This window comes from Magallana gigas, chromosome 4, assembly GCF_963853765.1.
Source record: "Magallana gigas chromosome 4, xbMagGiga1.1, whole genome shotgun sequence".
In the NCBI taxonomy this organism is placed as follows: Eukaryota; Metazoa; Mollusca; class Bivalvia; order Ostreida; family Ostreidae; genus Magallana; species Magallana gigas.
The window spans coordinates 12,465,319-12,492,591 of NC_088856.1; the positions used below are offsets into that span (position 1 = coordinate 12,465,319).

General features: G+C 32.5%; 3 protein-coding genes and 3 long non-coding RNA genes across 6 annotated transcripts in view; 2 read left to right on the forward strand and 4 right to left on the reverse strand.

Annotated features, from left to right (window-relative positions):
- Positions 1-27,273, forward strand: part of LOC136274469 (uncharacterized) — an 85,033-nt gene that overhangs the window by 8,391 nt on the left and 49,369 nt on the right. The gene's annotated exons all lie outside the window — the stretch shown is intronic.
- On the reverse strand, positions 8,272-11,018 carry LOC136275143 (short-chain collagen C4-like). The gene is made up of 3 exons (XM_066083474.1): positions 10,710-11,018; positions 9,024-9,092; positions 8,272-8,745 (listed from the first exon to the last, which is right to left on the reverse strand). Exons 1-3 carry the CDS (start codon positions 10,996-10,998, stop codon positions 8,288-8,290), a joined length of 816 nt encoding a protein of 271 aa, XP_065939546.1. The 5' UTR covers positions 10,999-11,018; the 3' UTR covers positions 8,272-8,287.
- LOC136274463 (uncharacterized) lies at positions 14,685-26,854 on the reverse strand. The gene is made up of 3 exons (XM_066081334.1): positions 26,517-26,854; positions 19,195-19,263; positions 14,685-15,125 (listed from the first exon to the last, which is right to left on the reverse strand). Exons 1-3 carry the CDS (start codon positions 26,761-26,763, stop codon positions 14,956-14,958), a joined length of 486 nt encoding a protein of 161 aa, XP_065937406.1. The 5' UTR covers positions 26,764-26,854; the 3' UTR covers positions 14,685-14,955.
- Positions 21,166-22,752, reverse strand: LOC136274641 (uncharacterized). The gene has a single exon (XM_066081986.1). It carries the CDS (start codon positions 22,750-22,752, stop codon positions 21,166-21,168), a length of 1,587 nt encoding a protein of 528 aa, XP_065938058.1.
- On the reverse strand, positions 22,931-24,030 carry LOC136274464 (uncharacterized). Its single transcript, XR_010712817.1, has 2 exons — positions 23,722-24,030; positions 22,931-23,631 (listed from the first exon to the last, which is right to left on the reverse strand). It is a non-coding gene; the product is annotated as an uncharacterized lncRNA (long non-coding RNA).
- LOC117692121 (uncharacterized) lies at positions 24,029-25,066 on the forward strand. Its single transcript, XR_010712818.1, has 2 exons — positions 24,029-24,275; positions 24,366-25,066. It is a non-coding gene; the product is annotated as an uncharacterized lncRNA (long non-coding RNA).

Consider the following 27,273-nt stretch of genomic DNA (forward strand, 5'->3'; position numbering starts at 1 on the left):
AGAACTTTGATACTTATACCAGTCAATTGCTAGAATTGAATTTGATAGGAACTGTCAACATTTATTTTACATTTAAATGCCGCTAGTAAAATTAAACGTAGATATGAACACTTTAGTCATTTTTGAAATTGTAATGTAACACATAAGATGACAAATTTTAGAACATAACTTGCCTTATAAAATGGACGAATAGAACTTGTGTAGGATTAATACATAAATTATTTCTTAAATTAACAAAATTGCAAAATGAAAACAGTTAATTATCTTTAAAGTAAAACACGATAACCTGGTTACCATTTATAGAGTTGATCTAGAAAACAATAGTTGTACACCTTCCTTTATATACAGAATATGATTGGTGAGTGACACTAACAGATATGGCGAACTTAGGACAAATAGACAATTTGGTAACCTTTAAGGGGGAGTAGAACAGTGCAGTGTATTATTATTATTATGTCGATTATAATTTTTGCTTATGTTTAATACATAAATATTAAGATAACCTCTACGTCATATATTAACTTTGCAGTCATTTTCATATCTTGCAAGGGATACATTTTAATACGAATTATTCCTCCCCCTTTTCTGGCATTATGATTTTGTTTGACAATTTTAGTTTACTGAAATGATTTTTTTATCGTAATGGAATTTATTAGCAAATTTTATTCAATAAACTTAGGAATAGAAATGGATTTTAAAATTAGATATAACAATGGCATTAAGCTTGTAACATAATGACATCACAATGTTTAGAAAATTTTGATAAAATTAACCCTTAAAAATTGGGTTTTATGTTAATTTTAAACAGAAAAAGATGATCCAATGGAATAATTTTTAAATATAAATTTCACGGGCACTTGGCGTTCAACGGAGATACTACAATAGAAATCACCCCTACCCTTATTTTCGGAATTCTGACTTTTTGTAAAGTTTCTGTTTCAAAACATAAACAGAAACATTCGTTGTATTTATTTATTAACATTAGTAGAATATCAAAGGGAATATATATTTATATTGGCCTTTGAGTACATCTGCATTTCTAAAATTCAAAACGTCTGTATTCCCTCAGCTTATGTATTTAAAATCAGAAAATGTCATATAATGCAACGTGCCCAAATATGTCGGCCTTCGTAAAACTTGGGGTTTGGGGAGGGGGCACAAATCAAAATAGAGATTTTTTTTCATTAAAACATTTATAGATATCATAAAAAATTCAAACAACTTTATGTCCACAATGTTTTTTGCTTATTACTATATATTCCAGAATAAATGTCATATGATCAACAAGAGTCACATGATTATCGTCCTATTCCCTTTAAAGGTCTTACGAAATGAATGTTAAAGTCAAGTTATATTACTTGAAATTTCGCTATTTTGCATGAGCCTGTTATTGCTATATTGCCAATGAATAACATGATCGTTAGTTTTTGAAATTGGTTTATACTATATTAGGCATCCGGCAAATGTCACAATACACTGTGGATTCCTAATAAAACACGGGAATTAATATCCCCGTAAAATTACGAGAAACGCATCTCGCTGATTTGAAAATCTAGCTTTTATTTTTGGACAGATGTAAACTTAATAAAACGATGTGATCAAAATTCAGCGTATAAGCAATTATTTATTCTCACAATTTGATGCAAAACGGTTAAATCGCAGAATCGATTGATCGCGTAAGATTAGAAATCTACAGTATTTACAATTTTACTCTTTGCCCTTTTTTGTTACTGTATATCAACAACTTCGAATTCATGTAAATCGTTGATAACTTATCTACAAAGAAGCATTTTCTTTAACGTTGGTCAGAAGTCTGAAGTTTTTCTTTTTAGGACTGGATGCTCGTTGCTTTGTTTTATAGACTGTATTGATTTTCTTATGAAAAAAAAGCTTTATAAAGGAATACAAAACTTGTAAAGCTAATAAATGTTTACTTTCTTTTTACGAATATGTAATTCAGTATCCTTAATACGTAAGCATGACATGTGGTGACAACGAACACTGTTTAAAATCTAAAGCCCAAAGAACATACCGGCATACAAATCAGAAGCAGAACAAACAAGGACCTCTAAAAATATTAGAGGTAGAATCAGATGCCATGGAGGATTGAGCATTCTCTGCTGGCCGGTGTGCTCTTTGTCATAATCGGGAGAACGGAAAAATCCGTAGACAATTAGGTGTGTATTTAGGATCTAATAATAAGTATGAAGAGCGTCAGTCAGCATCCGACTCAGTGTAAGATTATAGTTGCTGACCAGGTCGTATCGATCATAGAACTGACGAAAAGATGATTTCAGTCGAGACTGTTGGAAATCCTGTTCTATCAACTTGTTTCTGAGTAGCTTGCCTTGCATTAGAAACTGTTCATACGTAGAGCATTACCTTGCGCATCGAATTAACTGAGAGACAAAAAACTCCAAATATCATTTAAACTCAAGTACAATTCAAATTATGAATTTATTATTTTTGTATTGTGGAAAGCAACAAATCGTCATTTAAAAAACAAACTAAATCATAAAAAAAACCTGTAGGATTTCTTTAGTTGTCTTACTCTTGATCTCCACAACAATACAACTTGTCGCTGTAAGAAAAAATGATGGCTGGTTTAAGTAGGGACCATAAGGGATTCAACATCGTGTATATGAATAAGTCTATTCATCGGAACTAATTTTGATTTATGCCATTTCAAAACATACGTGTTTGACGGACAAATTAGAAATTAGAATTAAAATAATATATTTTTATTTGGTACAGACAGCACAAGTAAGGTATGTGCCGTCCTGATATGGTGGACAGGCTAATGACCCACAAACTGCTTTCACTGGGTAAAACATTTTCCCGTTTTCATCACGTTGTCCAGCAAACAAGGCTTCAGGATGCTCGTCTAAATATATATACTGCGTAGCAGCGCTAGCATTATAATAACCCGCGACAAGGTACCCGTGGTACTGCATACTCCAGCTATCGTAGCAAGATGATTTACCAGGAATCATCAGAACGCTTGACAGAACAGTGCTACGACAAACACTGCAAGGAAGGTCGTCACCGTTGTGATGGCCAAACTCAGTTGAGTCGTATTCTGAACCATACATGTATGCATAATGTGAAGTAAACTTTGTTATAAGGTCTGGGTCACATGGAAGACATACGAATTCAGCGGCTGCTCCCGGGTGTCCATACCAAGAACCTCCAGCAAACCCTGATATATTAAATAATTGGAAACGTAAAACAATTTAAAATTGCTCTTTTAAAAGATTAAATGATGGAATGCATTTGCTGTTTAAGGTTTAAATGCATGTAAAATAAAAATTTCCAGAAGGAATATAATAGACATATCGTATTTCGGTATTATCAAATATTTTGCGTTTAGATCAAGAACATGTCATAATGATGTGCGTTTATTGTAGTATTGAATTAACTACTATCTTCATCCTTGACCAGTTGACTACTCACAAATGCTGAAAAGCAATACATTACAAAAAAACAAGTTTGACTTTTATTAAATTTTAAAATAAACCTGAGTAAATAAGTTCACTGTTGTTTCTAGGACAGACCTCTCGTCCCCATCGTGTGAATATTCCACCAGCTTTATGTCCAAAAATATAAACATAAACTCATTAAATTAATTGTCTAGAACTTTATTAAAACGATAACCTAATTATGAGCAAAGAAAGCAAAACAAATAAAAAATGTTAAGAAAGCTAACAAATAGGATGTAGTCATTTACAAACGAAAAGCACTTGAAATTTAACACTTCGATAGTATTTTAAAGTTATTGCTGAATGCATGATGTATCAAATAATTGTAAAATACTTAAAGAATTATTTAAAATTGTTTGACTTATTTCTTTGCGTCTAAAATATTCTAAAATTGATCTAATAAATGAATCAATCTATATGATTTATGGCAATGAATAATGCATTATAACTAAACAATAAATATACAAATCATCAATTTCCTTTTTTTAAAAATGCATTCAATCCAATCTAAGATAAAAACATATTGTCGATAATGAAGTGAACAAACCATTGCTTTTAGTCATCAAAGTCTTCTGTTTGGCTGACAGATCGGTGTATTTGGTCGACAGTTCTGTGTATTTGCCAGACTGTTCCGTGTATTTGGTAGACAAATCGTTGTATTTGGCGACCACATCGTTGTATTTGGCAGTCAGATCAGAATGTTTAGAAATTACATCCTCCATCTTTCTCTCTAGCTCATGAATCTGAGACTGAACTAGAGCTGGATCGTTTAGTAAAAGCCTTTTTTCTGCAATTACTTGTACAAGGAATATTATTAGAAAAATCCACACCATTATTGTTATTACCAAGTATATAACAGCTGTTCACGTTTGTAACCTTCACACGAATGTCAACTACTAAAGTGCATAGCAAAACTATACGTCAACAATCTCATAATAGATTTTATATTTATAAGTGATGATAATTTTTAAATTTTTTTAGGGACCAAGAGTTCTGAAGTTATAGTGACGTGTGGTGATAACGAACAGTGCTCAAAATTAAAGTTCCAAAGAGAAATAACAAAACAGTCTATCTTTGTAGTTAGAATATGGGACCATGGTATATTTTGTGGATTAAATAAAATTGGCATATTTTTAATTAAAGTTAATCGCAATGTCAGAATTTCATCTAAAGGACACTGTCAAATCCTACTTAAATTTCGCATGTAACATTGTTTTAAAGATGACATAAATATTTGAACAAAGTTGTGATTTGCATTCATGGTTATGTTAGACATTGAAAGACTTTAAGAATGAAAAATGACAATAACAAACTGTCAACAATCTCAAAATCCATAAAACGAAATACAAATTCAAAGCAGAGCAACACGGACCTACAAAAAGATTGAGGTAGGATCAGGTGCCTAGGAGGAGTAAGCATCCTCTGCTGACCGGTCACACCCGCCGTGCGCCCAGTGTAATATTTGGTATGTGTATATCGCAAATGGGCGATTAATAAGAACAGATCAGAAAATTAATGAAAATGACTTTTATAAACATTTTGTTGTTAAAATTTTAGTTTTTTCAATTTAGATTTTATGTAGTAATTTGATTCAATATATCATTTCTATGCAATAGATAATATATAGATTCTTACGAAAGAATTCATTTAGAGAGTATATACTATACGATTCAATTTAATTGCAACTACTACAATTGCCTTTCTGGCATTGGGTATTAATATTAAATAAACAAAAGTTATTTAACACATGTAAATAGTATGGCTTCATTCAAAGAATTCGTGAGAGACTGTAAATTATTATTTATGAAATCATTAATCATTAGATTTCTTTTGCTGAAAGAAACAAGTTTATTCTTTAGATGTATATTAAAATATTTCCATTGCCTATTTTTAAAGTCTATAAATATTGTTTAATAAAATGGAAAACATATTTATATGATTGGCGTTTATACTTACAATTATCATATAAATTAAAATTCACTTTATCAATTAAAATGTATCCTTAAATTAAGACATTTCATCTTTGGAAATGAAATACCGAAAATTGTCTAGCAAAGATACGATAACTTGGTTACTATTTATAGATTTGACCTACAGAACAGTAGCTTTAGACGATGCTTTATATACAAAATGTTATCAGTGACACAAAAAGATATGGTAACCTGAAGACCAATAGAAAATTCTTAGAAGTGAACACGTTTTACTTAATGAATGTTATAGTCAAGTTATTTTTCTTAAAATGTTTATATCATGAGAACAATTCTTACGACTGTGGTTAGAGTCATTCATTTGATTTTCAACTGACCGACTAATATTTATTGCAATACTTGATCCAATGATTATTACTTGACTCCATTGATAATTTGAATAATGACTGATTGGTTATTTGTTGATTGAATAGTTCGATTCTATTGATTACTATTGTCATTGATTGATCTTAATTTATTGAACAATTGTTTTTTATTCACTGATATATTGTTCAGCCAAATACAGCCAAATACCTGCTCACTTCCCTAGTCTCAGTAAACATTCTATGTATACTAAAGAACACTGTTGCCGTTCTGTACGAAGATAACCAGTTGTTATAGAAACTTCGTTTTTCATATGTAATTGCTTGAAGCATTATCGTACATAAATCATTACTTTTGAATTTAATCCGCTTTTTGTTGATTTATCTGAGATAGTCTGATTATGAAGACTAAGTACTAAAAGCTTATGATGTTAAGTTTAAAAAGAGTTAATAAAGTTAAGACCGACATTGAGCTCTTTTATTTTTTAAAGGTTATTTTCCAGATAAAGAAAACAAAGAATTGATGTCACATCAATGTTTGAATTAAGAACTAGAAGCTAAATGGAATTTAAACGGATTGTAGGTGTCTTGACTCCGACATTTCGTCTGATGAAGATCAGGAAATGATCTTTTAGTGTTACAAGTTATATCTATAAATATTATCACTTATCATCAAAGTTTGAATTAATTGAACAATTCTACTAAGATTTGCTTGTTATTAGTTCTGAAATACATATGTACATTCTGTAAGTAACTGACTCTATTCTTAGTGATATTTTAGATATGGAGGGTAGGAATGTTGACACAAATTACAATGTCTTTTAAAAATTTATTACAGTCAATCAAAATATTAAGAGAGCATAAAAAGGCTTTGGTGCAGGGTTTCTTTTAACAATGTCGAAAAGTTGTGGGTTCTCATTTAATTTATTTAACTTCACCAGGAAATGGGATGCTAATGTGATGGAGAGATTACGTCAGCTTTATAAAGAAAATGAATTTCTTATTTGCAGAAAGTGTTTCTTAACCTTGTTTTAATGTGATATAGGGTTACAAATATTGACAAAGGAAATATGTGATATAATTGAAAGTCGAAAACAACAAAGGGTAACATAACAAAAATGTTTTATACAAAAGGATTACAAGGAGGTAAATATTTCAATCTTTATATTTTGGTATCTTTTTTTTCTTTCACTATGCCTTGGATCATTAAGAACAGAAAACAGATACTATTCAGTTATATTTTTGGGGATCTTTGCAGAGAACATCTAGTTCTCTAAATACAATAAGTTGATTAATTTTAATCATTTTTAATCGGAAAAGATGATAATATTTTTAATTTATCTAAATATGTAGTTTTGCTACTGTGAATGAACCTATCATTGATAAAATGTCGATGTTAAACATAATCGTTATTTTTTTTTAATTGGCTTATATAATAAGGCACCCAACAAATGTCATAATATATTAGTACTTTTACTTTTGCGCTAATTTTTTTATTATTATATACAGACGACTTCGAATTCATGTAAATATTTTATAACCTATCTGATGAACAAAAAGCATGCACTATCTTGAAGCATTTGTCATGAGCTGCAAGCATTTATTAATTAGTTTTTTATAGGACAGGATGTTCATTACCACGTATTAAGAGCTATATGAAGAAATAGGAAAATGTAAAAATTGTAAGGCTTGATTATGTTTCATTTCTATTTACGAGTTGGTAATTTGTTGACCATCCAGTCTTCTTAATACGTAAGAATATCATTCGAAATCAAGGTCTAGATTTAATTATGAATTTATAGTTGGTAATTTGGAAAGCAACACAATATTGATTTGAAACGGCACCCCTTATTTAAAGCTTGTTTTTGATTTACATGTGGAACATTGCAATTGCATGTTGATCATTCCTTTCATAGTAATACTTGTAAAACATTTTGCGTGGCTTGTAAATTTTGCGCATATAAAGAAACTAAATTGAAAAACTGTACTATTTCTTTAAGATGGAATGGGCACCTCAATAGTGTGTCGAATATCCAATAAAAATAAACAATAACATTTAGCATATTGTTATATTTCTTTTCTTTCCTAAAATTGTTTCTTTACAGGTAGCGCAATGGGTAAGATCGTTAACTCCGAATCTGTAAGTCATGAGCTCAAATCCCGCTGGTACATTTATAATTTTTACCTTTCCAAAAATTTATAAAACATTTTTTAGTTAAATATTTTTAAATTCTAAAATGGTGAAAGTATTTTGATTATCATGTACCTTAACCCAGATTATTATCGACAAGGGTCCCATACCATCTTAATTCTCAATCTTCACAATAATACAATTAGTCTCTATAATGGAAAATTGTGACTGAATTTTAGTGAGGAACATCAGAGATATGGTATACACTATGGTAGAAATGGAATACGACTTAGTCTACTGATTTCGAATCCACTTGATTTATATCATTACAAAAACATACGTATGAATGGCGAACGCCACAAATTAGAAACTTTACATAAAATATTTTTATTTCGTACACACAACACATGTAAGGTAAGTGCCATTCTGATATGGTGGACAGGCCAATGAACCACACACTGCTTCCACAGGGTAAAACATTTTCCCGTTTTCATTCCGATGTCCTGCAGTCAAGGCTTCAGGATGCTCGTCTAAACAAATATATTGGGTTGCAGCTTTATAAGTATAATGTCCCGCGACAAGGTACCCGTGGTACTGCATACTCCAGTTATCGTAGCAAGATGATTTACCAGGAATCATCAGAACGCTTGACTGAACAGTGCTACGACAAACGCTGCAAGGAAGGTCGTCACCGTTGTGATGGCCAAACTCAGTTGAGTCGTATTCTGAACCATACATGTATGCATAATGTGACGTAAACTTTGTAATAAGGTCTGGGTCTCGTGGTAGACACACAAATTCAGCGGCAGCCCCAGTGTGGTCATACCAAGAACCTCCAGCAAATCCTGATAAATCAATAATGAGAAATGTAAAATAATATAAAATTACCCGATTTACATGAATACATGTGAATGATTTAATACTTCTACGTTTTAATGTTACACTTCTAACAAAAATATAATAAACAAATATTTCATATTATCGAATAGTTTCCGATTAGATCAAGAACATGTCGTAAGGCTTTTGTTGTAAAATTTAGATAACCACTTGACTACTTCTCAGGATAAGCACAGCACAACAAGGAAACAAGTTTGTTCGAATTTTATTAAATTTTAACATATACCTGAGTAAATAATTTCCTTGTTGTTCCTAGGACAATCCTTTCGTCCCCATCGAATGAATATTCCACCAGCTTAAGATGAAAAATTATAAACCTTAATACATTAACTATTCACAACTTTATTAAGATGATGAGGGACACCTTCATATTGTGACCAACTTCCTATCAAAATAAACGATAAAATCAAGTATAATATTATATAAGCTGTTGTTACTTAACGGGAAAGTGCTATTGATTTGAGCATTAGGTACGAATCTCTAAGTCATGATTTCGGAACCAACTAGGTCTAGTACCTTTTCCTTTCCAAACCTTGGTCAAATATTGTGAACTTTTAAAATTCTAAAACGGTAGAAGTTTTTTGATATTTATGAACTTTTGTCCACATCAATATCGACAGATGTCCAATAACAACTTAAACAATATGCTAAATATGTGCCATTATGATACAGAAAGCTAAGGAAAATAAAGATATCGGATAAAAAGTAAAAAGTTATCAATCTAGAACCGTCATTTAGACAAGAATATGATTTAATAATTATTACTTTCATAAGATATCGGCGCTTCTGATTGGTCGAAAAAATTCTTTGATACCATCATCAATAAAAATTTTCGCCGGATCTATTTTTCTCATCTGTTCTCATTTAACACTATTTATAGAACGGGAATATCCAAGATAAAAACTGTCAAAAGAATGTAAAGTTGTGTCTGTTTAAACAAAAGCATACAAAATACAACTTTATAAATATAACAAATTAAAATTTAACCTTCAGAAATAATCAATACACATGATTTAATTCACTAAATAGAAAATTAAGCGTCTTCTCACGATTTCGTCTGCTTGAGATCAACGATCAACATTTACGGCGAGGCTTGCTGTTCCAATTCCCAGGAATGATTATAACAAACATATAGGCATATACGCTTTCACAGTAACAGCGCTGTTCAAATTTGGTAACGATGTGTTTTAAATCAACACACGTACATGATTGGTTATCAGAATAAGCATGTTTTTTTTTATTGCTTGTCAGGATTTTTTGAATGAAGATAATACGTACTTGAATATTTTTTCTTATTTCCTTAATATTTCTTAATATAACAAAACAATTTAAAACTTGATTGTTATATCTTTTTAGATTTCAAGCTTACATGCAATTATTTTAATGATACACGCATGTGCATTCCTAAAATAAAATGAAATTAGTGAATTTCAAGTAATGTACATGCACTAGATCGAGGAAAAAGACTAGGATTTCTTCTTAAATTATAAACGTTCCGTTTATAAATTTATGATCAGCAGCGAAAATTAAAATTCATTTCTTAAAAGGTAGCCTCATCGATCCATGCATGCTTCCATTGAATAATTTTGTGTAGTCAGGCAAGCTTTTTGGAAAGGTATTACTTGTGCAATTAAAACATTTAAAATATACATTTTTAGATTGTCAACATTTAAAGCTCTTAGTGAGTGTATTAGTTATGAAATATTAGTAAAATACTTATATCTCTAAAAACGATTTGGAATCTGCGTATAAAACATACTATACTGATCTTTTGAATGACTTTATCGATATGATCTTTGACAATAAATAACGTAACATAACTCAACAATGATATATACAAATCATATTTTTTTTTTAAAAATTGCATTCCAATCTAAACTATAAGAAATGGTTGATACTAAAAAGAACAAACCATTGCCTTTGGTCAGCAAAGTGTTGTATTTGGTGGATAGATCATTGTATATGGTAGACAGATCCGTGTATTTGCCAGACTGTTCAGTGTACTTGGTAGACAAATCGTTGTATTTGGCGATCACATCGTTGTATTTGGCAGCCAGATCAGAGTTTTTAGTCACCACATCCGCCATCCTTCTCTCAAGCGCAAGAATCTGGGACTGAACTAAAGCTGGATCGTTCAGTAAAATTCTTTTCTCCGCAAACACTTGTAGGATAAATATTATCATAAAAATCGAGACCACCATTGTTGTGATTTGGTAAAACAGCTGTTTACGTTTGGTAATCTTCACACGGACAACAAATACCGCTGCACTTTATTTACTCAGTGTAATTAATTCACTAGTTCACTGAAGTGAAACATTTGTGCATAAGGTTGGTAATATTTCAGTTTCTTTATCAAAAACGTTACACAAACGCCAAGAAAATTAATGAAATTGTCATTTATTTAAAATGAAGACAGGAACTCATAATAGATAAACAAATCAGTAAAGGGAAGATCACTCTTACACTATACATTGCCTATAAAACTAAAACAAATTAACCTCCCCAGTGTATCAAATTACAACAATTTACAAATAAAACAAACCAGTATCAAAATGATATAACAATGTACAAAAAGGTGGCAGACAAAATCTGCCACAGTACTAACAAAACGTTTGTAATAACTCTGACCTGTATATGTAGTAAGATAGCTCCAGCCGTTCAAAGTAAGCCTCCGAAGAAAAAAGCAAAAACGATTCACAAGTGAAAACTCTCCAGTCTAATGTGCTTATTAAATGCGTCTCCCAATCTTTTGAATAAAATTGAATGAATGAATCAGAATACCCCATTCTTGCTGAATGAGTCGCTGCACCAATACAGAAAAGGATGCCCCTTGTATAACTTTGGATCAAATCCAGAAAAGATACTGCGGAACTCGGCTGTTTTGTGACAAAAATATGAAACAGGGTGTCCGTTTTTAAATGGAAACAATGAACCTACGTTATGTCGAAATTTCTGTGCCTACAAATGTAGAGCTTAAACTGAACATTTTGCTAAATCCTAATTATAAGAAGCATCCTAACAAACCATGGTAGGAGTGTTTGGGTGGCAGTGGTTGGAAACATTCTATTTGTACTGTGGCATTTTTTGTATTGTATATTGGAAATTAACTGCCTTAACAACTATAGTTTTGAGATATATAACTGATGTTGATTCTGGAAAAAGTATATTTTAATTGAGGAACCTATAATTTCTACTTATTAATATTAAATGATATATTTTGTTCATTTTAAATAATTTAGATTTCATAGTATCAAATAAAGGTTTTTTTGTAAAAACAACATAATCATGCCCTTTATCTATTTTTCTGTGTAAAATGTTATACAAATTAATATTGTCATAATTGAAATTGAAAATATAACTCTCAAAATTACTTGAATTTGATGTGAGTAGTAAAACTGATTATATATTAATAAAAAACTAATGAAGATACAAGCACTGATGAATTATTAGATTTCTTCTTTATCTTTATGTTCTGCATTTAAAATGACTGAATTAAACAATAAACATTGAACACTTAGACTATTGATATCTATATTCATGAATCTGAATTTTACAATGACAACTTTGTTGTTAAAATTTCACTTTTCAATTTCAATTTCAATATCTAGTTAATGTAGCATATCAAATGTTACACAATAAAACCCTAATTTTGACAGAGATTTTGTCAGCTTGGGTTTTCGACGGACGCCCTCAAACAAATAAGACAAACAAGATTAAGGCAGGCTTAAGTACTTCCTAGTAATGTATACGAAACTAATTGTATAAAAACACTTCTCTATTACTTCATCTGACACTGGAAATAGTTGAAATTTTATGATGTTAAATGTTAATAAAGACAAACGTATGCATATGTAAATATTCTTACGCCTTACTTAAATGTCAAAACGTCGGTCCCTTCTTCAGGACTGCAGCTTCTTTCATTATATAGGTTATAGATCTTGCCATTGGATATATTTCTAATAAGTGTAAATATAAGGTTCTTGTATTGCGCAATCTGGTTTATCTGAAATGTATGTACAATATGGGATAAAACTGCAAAAACTGATCGGATGAAATATATTTAAACTACACATTTTAACACTTCCATCATCCTAGGCAATGAATAACACTGCATTTTTCACGCTAAGAATATAACCAAGAGTGAATGAATTTGCCAAACTACTTTATTTAATCTTATCATACGTCTTTAATGTTTTCACAAATAAATGGAAAACTGAACATGTCATACTGCTTACAAAATATTACTAAGTATCATTTTATTTATAAATAAGTTTTTGAATGGAGGATGTTTTTTTACTTTACTTTTCAGTAAAAAGCACTCTAAACACTTTCAATCAGACTAACGTTTATAATGTGTATTTATCAGGCATTTTGCTGACTTATATACTGTATACAAGGTCATTTTCGCCCCGTGTTATTTTTGCCTTGTGTTATTTTCGCCCTTCTTCTCTTGCAAATGGTTTCGCCCCGTCTTAAATTTGCCCAGACAAGATTGTGTACAAAAGAGATAACTTGGAACATTGGTATTTGCCCAATCTGAAATTCGCCCGCTGACAAAGAGGGCGAAAGGGGTGAAAATAAAACGGGGCCGAACATTTCCCTGTATACATTAATCTTGTTATCGCTCAGTTATCGATATTTGAATTTTTTTTTTTATTTTATGTACTAAAAATAATATTGTTATTTGTGACATTTATGGCCTTTGACAAAATAAAATGAAGATCGAAAGTATCTATTAGGTCGTTATATTTTTACACAATCCACAACACAACTTGAAATGAACATCAGCGGATGGAATCGCTCATTGAAGCATATCATAAATGAATATTTGTCAAACGGTTCATGTTCAGATATTCAGGTTTACACCAGGACAACAAATTACTTTAAATATTTTATTTTTTATTTGGTATAAATACATGAAACACATTCTGTATTATTGATGTTGATAGGGTGGGCAGGCTGATGACCCGTAATCTGAATTCACAGAAAAAAAAGTTTTCCTGTGTCGGGCCAATTACCTGCCTGCAGTATTTCAGGGTGCTGATCTAAGCATGATATTATGTATGAAGAAGCAGATTTTAAGCATAATTTCCATTTACAAGATATCCATGATACTGTAAGCTTCAGTTATCGTAACAAGGAGATTTACCAGGAATCATCAGAACGCTGGACTGTACCGTGCTCCGACTAACATTACAATGAAGTTTGTGATGGCCAAACTCATTGTTACTGTACAATCTATATATATAGACTGCGAAGTAGTCGGGGCTGTGAAATCCCAATTCTATATCACAAAGACTCTAAGGAAAATTTCATTTATAAAAAGAGTTCATTTTTGACGTTTATTCAATTCATCAAAATCTTTCGTTAACACCAATTCAAATAGAATAAAGAATACCACTGCACTCTGCAATATTACCATGTTTAAAGTATATGGGAAATATATCATCTATATAATCATATTTTTTTATCGAACTACATAATATTTGTTTATAAATTGACTGTTGCTGTCTTGCAAAATCTAATTTTTGTTTAAAAATTAATATCAATATTGAACATGTCCATTAATTTTGTTGTTAACTACTTTAACTTTAATTTTTAAACAATATTTTATCCAGCTGGTTACTCCTGAGCTCCTTAGCTAAAATGGCTGCAGAATTATTTTGGCTGTTTAAATTTTAATACTCCGCTGCAAAAGATCTTGTATCTGTAATAAAAATGGAAATGAAATTTAAACTTATCCATTGAAAATTACTAGAAATGCTCATGAATTGTCAAAAGGTGCATAACAAAATTGAACAAGTGTGATTTAACTGTCTATATAATCTCAGTAACAAACACAATTTGATAGACATTTGCTTGTAATTTTTTTATTTGGTACAAACAACACAAGTTAAGTATCTGCTATTGTGGTATGGTGGACAGGCTAGTGATCCACATGCTGCTCCCACAGGGTAGAAAAGTTTTCCATTATGGGCATCTTGTCCCGCGACCAGACTTTCTGGGTGCTCATCCAAGCATATATACTGAGTCGCAGCCTTATGATAAAGACTTCCAGCAACAAGATCCCCGTGATACTGCATGCTCCAGCCATCGTAACAGGAGGATTTACCAGGAATCATCAGAACGCTTGACTCTACCGTGCTCATACATACACTTCATGGAAGGTCATTGCCTGCGTCATGGCCAAACTCATTATTGTCGTATTCTGATCCATACATGTATGCAGCAACTGAGGTAAACTTTGTAGTGAGGTCTGGGTCACGTGGTAGACAAACAAATTCGGCAGCGGCTCCGGTGTGGTCGTACCAAGAACCTCCAGCAAATCCTGAGAAATCAAGGATAGATAATGCATTAAATTTTGGTCCCATTTCTAATTAACACTAATTGCACTTTACTGATATTGGAAAGACTTAATTTAGAGTAATTTCAACAAAACATTTCGGTATGATGTAGCTGTCAACTTTTTGCATAAATACATTTAAAAATGAAGCTGGTCTCAAGTACAAATACATAGATCATGTCTGATATAGGCTTTGTTAAAAATCATAAACGTGTGTATATTTGGTATGACCTAAGCTTTGTTTGCTCCGTATAAACATAGACTTAGATTATCTCCTGTTCCCATATAATTTTGTTGGTTTTTTTTCAATTTGTCGCTTGCATACACATAAACCCCTAACCTGAACACAAGCCCTCCCACCAGTGCGCTGGTGCAAAGTTAAAACTTATTTGTTAATTAATTTTAGGTTGACTTTTTAAAAATAATTGTGGTGCAATTATGATAAAAGAATCTTTTTGTGCTGGTTAAATGAATATCTAATTGCTTTTATAAGATAATAAAACAGAGCGTATAATCTTATGTATTGCAAAGTGATTTATCGAAATAAGGCCCCGTCGTTAAAGAGGCATGGTCACGATTTTGATCAAAAATTATTTTTCCGATTTTAATATTTATTTACAATGCTTTAAAAAAGCATCTTTATAGGCAACGAAATTTGAGTATCATTTGTTGAGTTGTAAGCGAGTTTGAAATTCTTTGCTATGTAACAAAGCGTTTGTTAACATTTTGAACGTTGAAGTAAACATTTCAGTTTTAAACCTAAAACGAATGTGTTAAACGTTTATGCTTAAAATAAAAAAAAAAAGACAAATAAGCTGGAAAAAGAATTTTTACTGATATATTGAACCTATGTATACAAAAGCAGGGCACGAGCATTGTTTACATGACAAAGAATTGTGAGCCCTGTGTCTTGCTTATAACTCTACGAATGACTCTCAAATTTTATTTGATCATTAGAAATGTATTTCCAAAGCATTGTAAATAATAAAAACATAAAAATAGAATTTGGCAAAAATCGTGACCATGCCTTTTTAAGGTGCGGTCACATGATGCGATTTTACATCAGATTTTCAATCAACTTGCTCAGATAAGTCGATAGGTCGGTCACACGATACGATTTTACAATCGATTTTCGATTATTTAAACCTATTCGAAAATTTTGTTGTAAGGGAAAAGGTCATTTTGACGTCACGATTCTCGCACTTTATATTTTCAATCGACTTCAGACTTTGCTTTCGACTTTCGACTTAGGTGGTCGCACGATACGATTTTTGTCGAAAGCAGATCGGATGAGAAAATCTGATGGAAAATGTTATCATCTGACCGTACCTTTACTCATATTTGGTGAACTGAGTACTTGAGTATTTTTGAAAATCATTAATGAATAAAAGCAGAGGTGAAGGAGCAGTGTCGGAGGATCTTGGATTATCTATACTGTAGCTCCAGGGTCGATAAAGGAGATATTGAGGCATTAAATGGTCATGTTTATCCTATTCACAGTAAGCATTTAAAATGCACAAAGCATGCACACAGTTTATTGTTACAAGCATACAATGCACATGACGTATAAGTAGATTTTCTAAAAGTCAACACATATTTAATTGGATATGGCCAAGTGACAATTAACGTTGCAGTTTTAAAGATGAACTTAAAAAATGAAAAATTGTTAACGGACGACGCATGACAAGCGGCAATAGGTTACCCGAGTGACTAAATGACTTTTAAAAAATACATGTTCACTTTACATCCATATTTGTTACCCCCTACCCTTCCCCAAAAAAGCCTTAACCCTGTCCCATGGGCAGAGACTTGCACAAATTAACGAGGCCGGGTCTAATTTGTTCTGCCCTAGATTTTTGAATGACATTTTTTACATGAATTTCAACTGATATAGTTATTATTTTAAGATAAAAAATAAGACATTTACCACACCGTTTGTTTAAGGGGTCATCGCAAAGTTTGTTAATTTTTAACATAGGACTCAATGGGATTTTGCTTGAAATGTATCATTTTTTTTTTTTTACATTTTTTTTAAACTTCTGCCCTAGGGATTTCTTTTTCTGTTCTACATATTAAATTTATTGCTAAAAGGCATCAAATGGTAAAAAAAAAACAACTTTTACCTCCTGGTTTGTTTCAGGGGTCTTATCAAAGATGTTTTTTGTATGCCCAATTTCCCAGTTTGTCAGATAATGGCTATTTTTTATTTGACAAAGGCGGAAATTGTGATCTTTATAGTATTAATAAAACATTCAGACATATTTAGGTAATAAATAAATATATACCATCACATATTAATGGTCATTAATATAAAAAAACATGGTTACTGTCTTAAAATATATGAATTAAGCTATATTTAGGCGGGTTAGAAAAACGTGACAGAGGACTAAGCTTCCTGAACCTTCTTCACGTTTTCGACCCGAGCCCAAATATAGCTTATACTTCGAAACATTTATGTTTAATCCACAATATGATATCAATATTACGCATCAAACGAGCTATTTTTAACGAATTTCGTTGAATATTTGCAGTTGAAACTATCACGCCATGGCGTCAACAAGGCAAAAAGATGACGTCACAATACAAATGAAACGCTCCGCGAAAGCGTGCGTACTTGTTTTGTACTCGGCCTCGTTAAGAACAGGAACAATGGACATAATAACAATGCATTCTGTATATCTCTCAATATATACTTTGGAAGTATAGACGATTTTTTTAAGATTTAAGACATTTTCAATATATGGCCATATTAGCCCTGCCTTAGGGCCTCAACCCCTGACCCAAGGGGTTATAAATTTCACCGTTTGGGTGAAAGGCTTCAGAAACATCAGAATCATGCATTCAGTTTATCTACCGCTTTGGAAGTAGAGAAGAAATTTTTCTGACTGAATACATTTTTATTATTTGGCCATTTAGCAGCAACCTAGGGTCTGAACACCGGACCGAGTTGCCACGATGTTCACAATTTAAGTAGAGAACTTCATGGACATAATTGTCATGCATTTAGTTTTTCTTTTTGGGAGTATCACTAAATGGCAATATGGGCCCGACCTAGGGCCTGAACCCCTAACCCAAGGGGACATGAATTTTTCAATTTTTTTTTATAGAGAGCTACTTTATGGACATCACAACCGTGAATTCAGTTTGTTTCCCATCTGTATGGGAGTAGAGAGGAAGATTTTTTTTAAAGAACTGGCCATTTTGTTTTTGCATATTTGGTCCCACCCATGAGATGCACTAGCAGGAAAGGTAATACATTTCACAATTTATATTTCTCTTATCCTAGAGATGCTTCAAACCAAAGAAGGTAACAATTTGTGTAGCAGTTTTCAAGAAGTTTTAAATGTAAGATTTTTAAAGGACGACGGACAACGCAAGACGACAAAAGAAGACATATTGCAATAGGTTACCCGAGTAACTCAGGTGAACTTAAAAAACAGTCATTGGATTTTACTGACCGGATAAATTTCATTATACGTAATTATAAATAGCTTAGCGAAACACTTTGATTCTAGCGATCGACCGACAAAACAACATACAAACACAACAAGTTGTGCAAACCATTATTATCCATATTTATGAAGGGGAACTTAAATTAAAATTATTTTAATGCTATCAGTGGACCCTGTGAACTAGCCTGAAAATTTAGAACATGACCTACTGTGTATGCTTCTAAAACATATTATATGAATATGGCTTAAAGAAAATTGGGAAAAGTGTGAAGTTGTAATTATCGCTACGGTAAATAAAACGTGTTTTGGCGTTACAGTATTTTGTGTGAAGTTGCGTTAGCGGGACGATGTGCTAAGTAAAATTGCGTCAGCATAAGAGCGTGTTGTGTTATAACGCTGCGGTGCGTCGTGTGAAGTTGTGAAAACGCAACTGCATGTTGTATGTAACGACAGCGATGCGACGCAATTTCTAAAGTTGTGTTCGCCTGACGCGATTGTATGTAAATTATTGTTAGCGCCAATGCGTTATTTCAAATATTTCGCAATGCATCTATGTGCATTTTCTGCACCTCTAAGTAAACATATGCAATCAAGATGTTTACCTGAATAAATCAGTTCTGTGTTGTTTGCAGGGCAATCTTTTCTTCCCCATCGAACAAATATTCCTCCGGCTAGAATAAAGAAACATGATTATATTGTTTAAACAGTGGACTTCTCGTGGTATCTGATGAAACATGAAATACCGCCAATGCAATAAAACTGACCGATTCACTCAAATTATTTTCGATATAAGACAACTTTAAAAATTTTGAATTCCACCAAAAGTGGGATTTTAATATCAACGTATATATTGTATGGTTATTTCTTGTTTTAGTGGCATTAAATCATAAAGACCTCTTTTGTTTAATACATTTCTAGTAAACTTATATTTTGTATACAGTTCAGAATGTCAACAAAATTTAATGATGTTTGTAAACCTTTCAGCCTTTAGGTTTGTTTTATTTAACTTAAATGATGTTTGTAGGTCTTTCGGCTTTTAGTTTTTATTTAGCTTAAATGATGTTTCTAAACCTTTCAGTGTTTAGTTTTGTTTTATTTAACTTTAATGATGTTTGTAGGCCTTTGAACGCTTAGTTTTTTTTTAATTTGAATGATGTTTGTAGGCCTTTTAGCATTTAGTTTTATTTTCCTTATTTTTGAGCTGACAATTATTTTTTTACCATCAATAATTTTCATGGTTTATATATAAAAACCAAATCTCGTTAAAGCATATGTTGGGTAGAAAAGCCTAAAATGTATTTTTGTTTTCCCGCCTCAGTATTTCAAAGTGTTCGATAGGAGTGTAAAAATAATGAAAAGCATGAATGAAAGTATATATTTTTTGAAAATAATGCAAAAATATTAAAATATCAAATTGTGTGTTGCTAAGAGTGCTGCAAAATGGTAACAATTTAATCATTTTAACTGAAGGATTGACGTCACAATATATAATTCAAAGATATTTCAAAACCTCCTATTCTTTTTTTTTTTTTTTTTTTTGCAAATTGCTCCAGTATGATTAAAAACATCTTGACTACTAAGTAATACTGATTATTATAGGTATAGAATTTTTAAATAGTTAATTTTATCCTTTCATATGAAATACAGAATCGAAATTATATATTATACATATATATTTAACAAGACGAAAGTTTTAACGTACACTCTTTTGTTGAAATATTCAATTTATATTACTTATCTTCCTTCTTTAAATTTGTTCTTATAAATATTACTTCTCTTACTATAATACTTTCAATGTATATTAGTGATCCCGATCTCAATTGTTCACAAACGTTTCTGTGTCCTTTGGAAAAACGAAACCAAAATTATGGTTCCCATGAAAATGAGGTAGTGCGCAATAAAAGAATTGTGTAGGAAGTAGCTCATGTTACTATGAATATATAGATTACAAAATGTATTACAACCTCCATATTTAACAGATACGTGTAGTAACTGTATGATAGTTTCATCGTTTACCTATGCATGCGCCTTAATGTTGGTATGATTATGCAAATGACAGTACAGTGCATGATATTAGTTTAGATTCTAAACAATATTGGAAACTACGCATCAATACACAAGTTTTTATTAAAAATAAAGCAAAGGTGTAAACGTGTAAAAAGAAATTGAACGTCAACAAAATTCTGAAATCACTTTGAAAATTGTCTCCGAATTTTTAAATGCGTCTGAAAAGATATTAAATACATGCGTTTTTATTTTTATTCTTTCATTAAATAGCATTTGAAAATTAACATTCTTTCGGTACTAATGAGCGTGGAAATGAAGAGATGTTTTCATATTGTTATTATATAGATATCAATAGCTAGACTTGTAGAATTCCTAATTATTGTCTTTCGAAAACTGGTTTGAGGTAACCCTTCTTTTCTGGATGGTTTCGAAATATGGTCGTTGTTCTCCAATGTTCGAACCTATATCATCTGTTACTGCATATCTTCAGGTCTAACATATAATTTAGATGACGTGTTCTTGTAACAAACTAAAATTCGTTGTGTATAATTATAATTCCCCTTGGTTCACCTTTCCGGTTTATCCTTTGGAGAGCCCCTTGTTTCTGATCTAGTTTGAACAACTCCACATTCTTTTTCATCCACTGTTTCTGCAGTCTCAATCATGGTCAAAGGTGCTGCCTCTTTCGGTACTACAATGCTTACATTGTTGCCAATAATTACATCAGCAAAAGGTGAGTCAAGACATAGCGCGTGCACCTTACCTGAAATGTATGGCGTTTTCACACTTACTATCGCCTCACTGCAAGTTCTCCTTGTACCATCGGCCAAAGTAATTACTTTTGTTCTCCCAGTTTTTTCATCATCTGAAACCAACTTACTATTAACAAACACAGTGGAACATCCAGTGTCCCTCAAAAGTGAGACAACCTTTTCACCAACTTCCCCACTTACCAAATCTAGACCCGATTCACAACATGTTTCAAGACTAGACTCATCAGTAGCTGATACGCCAGACAACTTAACAACCATCTTATTCTCATGAACACCATCACCCTGATCAGAAACTTTCATATTTTCATCAAGACACAAACCAAACCGCTCTTTCGACTTTTGATTCCCTGGGTTGTTTTGATTAAAAGGAGGTTTCGACTGATATGTACTACGCAAAGGACAATTTGGCGCAATATGTCCTACCCGGTTACACTTGTAACATGTTTTACTTTGCTCTGATGGTGAGACCTGCTTACCCCTTTGGAACTGACCTGAACCAAACGTATTGGGTCTGGGACCCGGCTTTTCCCCTGCGTTACCTCGTCCACCACCTGCATTACTGCCTTTATGTGCAACCTGAAATGACTCCGACAAAGTTATAACATCTTTGATAGACTTTGGAGTATGCTCACGAACCCACAATTGCAAATCATTTGAACAACTTCCTATCACCTGTTCTCTCAAAATCAAATCAAACAACAATTCAAAGTCTGACCCAATATCCTCCCTATCACACCAATGGTGAAAGAACCTTTCTGCACGAACAACAAAATCTTTAAATGACTCATCACTGAACTGTCTACACTTCCTAAACTTATCCCGATAAGCCTCTGAAGTCAATTCATACCTTTTCAGAATAGCAGTTTTGATAGCATCGTAATTATCACTCTCCTCATCTGACAATCTAGAATAGGCCTCAAGAGCTTTACCCGATAGCATGGGGACTAAACGAACCGCCCATTGAGATTTATCCCACTTTTGTAAGCCCGCTATTTTCTCAAATGATTTTAGAAAAACATCAGGGTCTTGACCTTCTTCAAATTTGGGCAACTTTACACTAGGAGTTTGAACACTCTGAGGAGAGGGACCAGTTTCTAACTCTCTTTCTTTAAGAGCTAACTCTTTCAACTTAATCTCTTTCTCAGCCTCCCACTTATCTCTGTCTCTCTTAGCTTGACGCTCCTCTCTTTCATGAGCTAACCTTACTTTCTCAAGTTCTCGCTCAGCTTCTTTCTCTGCCCTCACTGCCTCTCTTTCAGCCCTAGCAGACTCTCTCTCAGCTCTCATTGCCTCCTGCTCCTGACGCCACACCTCTAAACAGTCCTTGACGCTTGACCCTTTCGCGATAAGCTCGGTCATCCATTTCGGCATATGTGACATTGTGTTTATGCACTGAAACATACAAAAATAAGAAATATCAAAGTCAAAATTTCTAACATGCAAACACAAGAAAATCTTTTGATTTATGCAAGCTCAGATGCATCCCACCGCTGCCACCATTTGTGAGGATGTGTGATTATGCATCCTGATGAACTTACATAAATCAACAGAACAAGTATGAAATTTTTAACAAAATATTTAATAACAAAATAAAATAAAATTAAACAGAAAATTCAACGAGAAAAAACCAAACAAACAAAAATATACAAATTAAATAATGAAATGAAGGAAAAGTCTATATAGTCAGCCCGGTTCCGGTGCACGTGGTGTTTAAGAACCCTCAGGTGAACACGTGGTTACAGTCAGGTTTAGGTATATCGGCAACCACCAGAACTAAGTTGAAGTACATGTAGAAAGTTCACATCCTGCACGGGTCTATCGAGGCTTCATTAGACGCAAGTTTTCCTTGGAAATGTAAATAACCCATGGCCTCGTCCACGCTGATTGGAGGTTTCTTTCAATAAACTCAATAAACAGAATATAAGTTTTCAAATGACACAAATTATATAAATATCAAACTTTCACAATGTTAAGTTAAAGCACGTATCTGCATTGACGATTATAAATTGGTAAAACTGCGAGGATCACCCTCAGGTATAAATTCATAAGTAGTTTTAGAGATGTGTCGAAAGGGCCGCCGTAGTTCACTCACTCACTGTAGAACAGCGGTCTCTATAAATTATCCCATGAAAATGGAAACGGCTACTCATAAATACAGGAGCCGGAAATATTTCAGCACCCAAGAACCCTCCTTCCCTGACAGGAATTGACGTTCTGTAGGGACGGGGAAATTTACAGCAAAACAAGGCAGAACAGACCCTGATAAAATAAACAAAAAGAAAAACATACTACCGAAAACCTATTCAAACACGTGTGGTTAAAACGTACAAAAATGGGTTGTTTAAATACCTGATGTTTTTCTAAAACAGGCCCCTGAGCACTAGACGGGATGACGACCACGTCTATCGGCTGATGTTCCCGGGTACTGCCCGTGCATACTTTTACCAACTATTTAAGGTATCAACGAGGGGCTCCCCACAGGATTGATATGTTACCACGGTAACCAAGGGTCAAAGTATTAAAACAAGGGGCTCTCCAAAGGATAAACCGGAAAGGTGAACCAAGGGGAATTATAATTATACACAACGAATTTTAGTTTGTTACATACCTCCCTCTTATAAGACTAAACAACATTTAGTCCACCCAAACCAACAAACTAAAATTCGTTGTGTATAATTATAATTCCCCTTGGTTCACCTTTCCGGTTTATCCTTTGGAGAGCCCCTTGTTTTAATACTTTGACCCTTGGTTACCGTGGTAACATATCAATCCTGTGGGGAGCCCCTCGTTGATACCTTAAATAGTTGGTAAAAGTATGCACGGGCAGTACCCGGGAACATCAGCCGATAGACGTGGTCGTCATCCCGTCTAGTGCTCAGGGGCCTGTTTTAGAAAAACATCAGGTATTTAAACAACCCATTTTTGTACGTTTTAACCACACGTGTTTGAATAGGTTTTCGGTAGTATGTTTTTCTTTTTGTTTATTTTATCAGGGTCTGTTCTGCCTTGTTTTGCTGTAAATTTCCCCGTCCCTACAGAACGTCAATTCCTGTCAGGGAAGGAGGGTTCTTGGGTGCTGAAATATTTCCGGCTCCTGTATTTATGAGTAGCCGTTTCCATTTTCATGGGATAATTTATAGAGACCGCTGTTCTACAGTGAGTGAGTGAACTACGGCGGCCCTTTCGACACATCTCTAAAACTACTTATGAATTTATACCTGAGGGTGATCCTCGCAGTTTTACCAATTTATAATCGTCAATGCAGATACGTGCTTTAACTTAACATTGTGAAAGTTTAATATTTATATAATTTGTGTCATTTGAAAACTTATATTCTGTTTATTGAGTTTATTGAAAGAAACCTCCAATCAGCGTGGACGAGGCCATGGGTTATTTACATTTCCAAGGAAAACTTGCGTCTAATGAAGCCTCGATAGACCCGTGCAGGATGTGAACTTTCTACATGTACTTCAACTTAGTTCTGGTGGTTGCCGATATACCTAAACCTGACTGTAACCACGTGTTCACCTGAGGGTTCTTAAACACCACGTGCACCGGAACCGGGCTGACTATATAGACTTTTCCTTCATTTCATTATTTAATTTGTATATTTTTGTTTGTTTGGTTTTTTCTCGTTGAATTTTCTGTTTAATTTTATTTTATTTTGTTATTAAATATTTTGTTAAAAATTTCATACTTGTTCTGTTGATTTATGTAAGTTCATCAGGATGCATAATCACACATCCTCACAGTTCTCTTATTTTCAAAGTTGGTTGAAATTGGCTGTGAAATTCTTGAGAAAAGGTTAGAAAAATGTATAATTTTATGGAAGCAGAAAAGCTTACTTTTGGTTCAGGTAAGCTAAAAAAGTTATCATATATTACATAATGATTGTAATGAAAAAATATGAAATTTATCAATTTTTAATCTGTTAAATTTAATTAGGAACTAGGTTATTAATGTTCAATCTTTTCAGGTATGAAAAATTATCATTTATTATTCATTATTCATTATTCACACATGTTGGGGAAATGTCAACATTTGGGCAATTTCATACCATGTAAACTTAGGGCGGAAAGATATGCACGTAAGTATTTCCAATCCTAGTATAAATTAACTTAAAGTAGAAACATACGAAAGCATAAAAGTATTATTTATTTTAGTGAAAAAAAAAAAGCACAATGAGCGGTAAAAGGCATAATAATGCGAATGAAGGCGTTTTACCGCCTTTCCAAAAGGCGTCATAACGCTAAATTAGCATTTTAATGCCTTTCTTAAAAGCATTAAAACGCCTTTCAACAGTATAACGTGAAAAAATACGGGAGCGTCAAGGGACTTACATCTGTTCTGTTTCAACTTATTAAGAAGTTATATGGTAGTGGCCATTTTTAGACTCTATTACTCTCCTTTAAAGGTAAAGTGAGCTTTGTGTAAAGATAAAAGAAGATATTCAAATTTCAAATCTAAAATAGTCTGGATTTTTCTTCACTTAAAAAGTTGTGATCCTTCTATCAAAAGTCTGAAAGTTTTTTTCTGAAGTATTTTATAAAAATCTAAATAGACAGCTTACCAAAATTCAATTTAATATGACCTTTCTGCACTGAAAGTGCAACTTACAGATAAATCGTTTTTCCCTTTATTATTTTTTATCGGAATGAAATATGACATCAAATATAATTTGTTGCTATTTAGAATAAATAAAATCAAAATAATAATAAAGAAAAGGTTTACAATTTGATCACCTAATAAACATTTTAACCTTTTTGCACACAAAAACCCCGCTGTTTAGTCATTAACGATACAACATGCAATGAAATTATTTAAAAGTTTCAAAATTTTGATTAAATTATGACAGACTTATAAAACATCAAATAAGAAAAGTAAACCAAAAGAATGGGTTGATAATGTAAAAATGTAGAAATGACATGAAAATAATCTAATTTTAGGCAAGAATTGGACATAACATTTTCTTGACTTTCATGAAATAAAATCTATACTATATAAGCTAATATATGCCGATATAAATATTCACAAATGTTCAAATATGTTTACACCCCCATGCACAAACTATCTGGAAGTTAGATTGATGGCGATAGTATGCTTCTTGACCTTCAACATTCTGCTGTAATTACATGTATACATACCGTTAGTTTTGGTCAGCAGCGTGTTGTATTTGGCTGACAGGTCATTGTATTTGGCAGAATGATCGTTGTTTTTGGTGAATAGATCGGAATATTTCACGGACAGGTCAGTGTATTTAGCTACCATATCCTCCATCTTTCTCTCTAGCGCATGAATCTGAGACTGGAGTAAAGATGGATCATTTAGTAAAATTCGTTTTTCTGCAATCGTTTGCACAATAAAAATCACGACGAATATTAAGACAGCCATATCGGTAATGTTCCAGTATATGACAGATGTTCATTGCATTTATCGTCACACGGAAATAGCCCTAGTGAAGAGCAGGGGAATATTTCTTTTGAAAAAATTTCTTAAAACTCCCCTAGCCAAAGATTGCGGTTGGCGACAAAAGATGAATTAAAAATAAAAAGATAAATATAAGTTCAAAAATTTATACCATGACACCACATCAATTTTTTTTTAAGGTATTAATAGGTAAATAGGTAATACATTTAAACCAAATTTTAAAGCGACTTGGACACGATTTGACTTAAAAATTTTCCATATTCAATGCGTATACTGATAAATGTAGAAATTTATAATGCTATGTCAAAATTTAAAAGTCAAATATCAAGTTATAAGCAAGATTCAGAGTTCATAATTCTTTGTTTTGTATACAAAGCTCGAATATTATCATTTTTTTTTTTACATATGTGTTGTATTGGTGTAAATTTCAAACTAATGTATCTTTCTTTTGTTGATAATAAAATTTATGAAGAT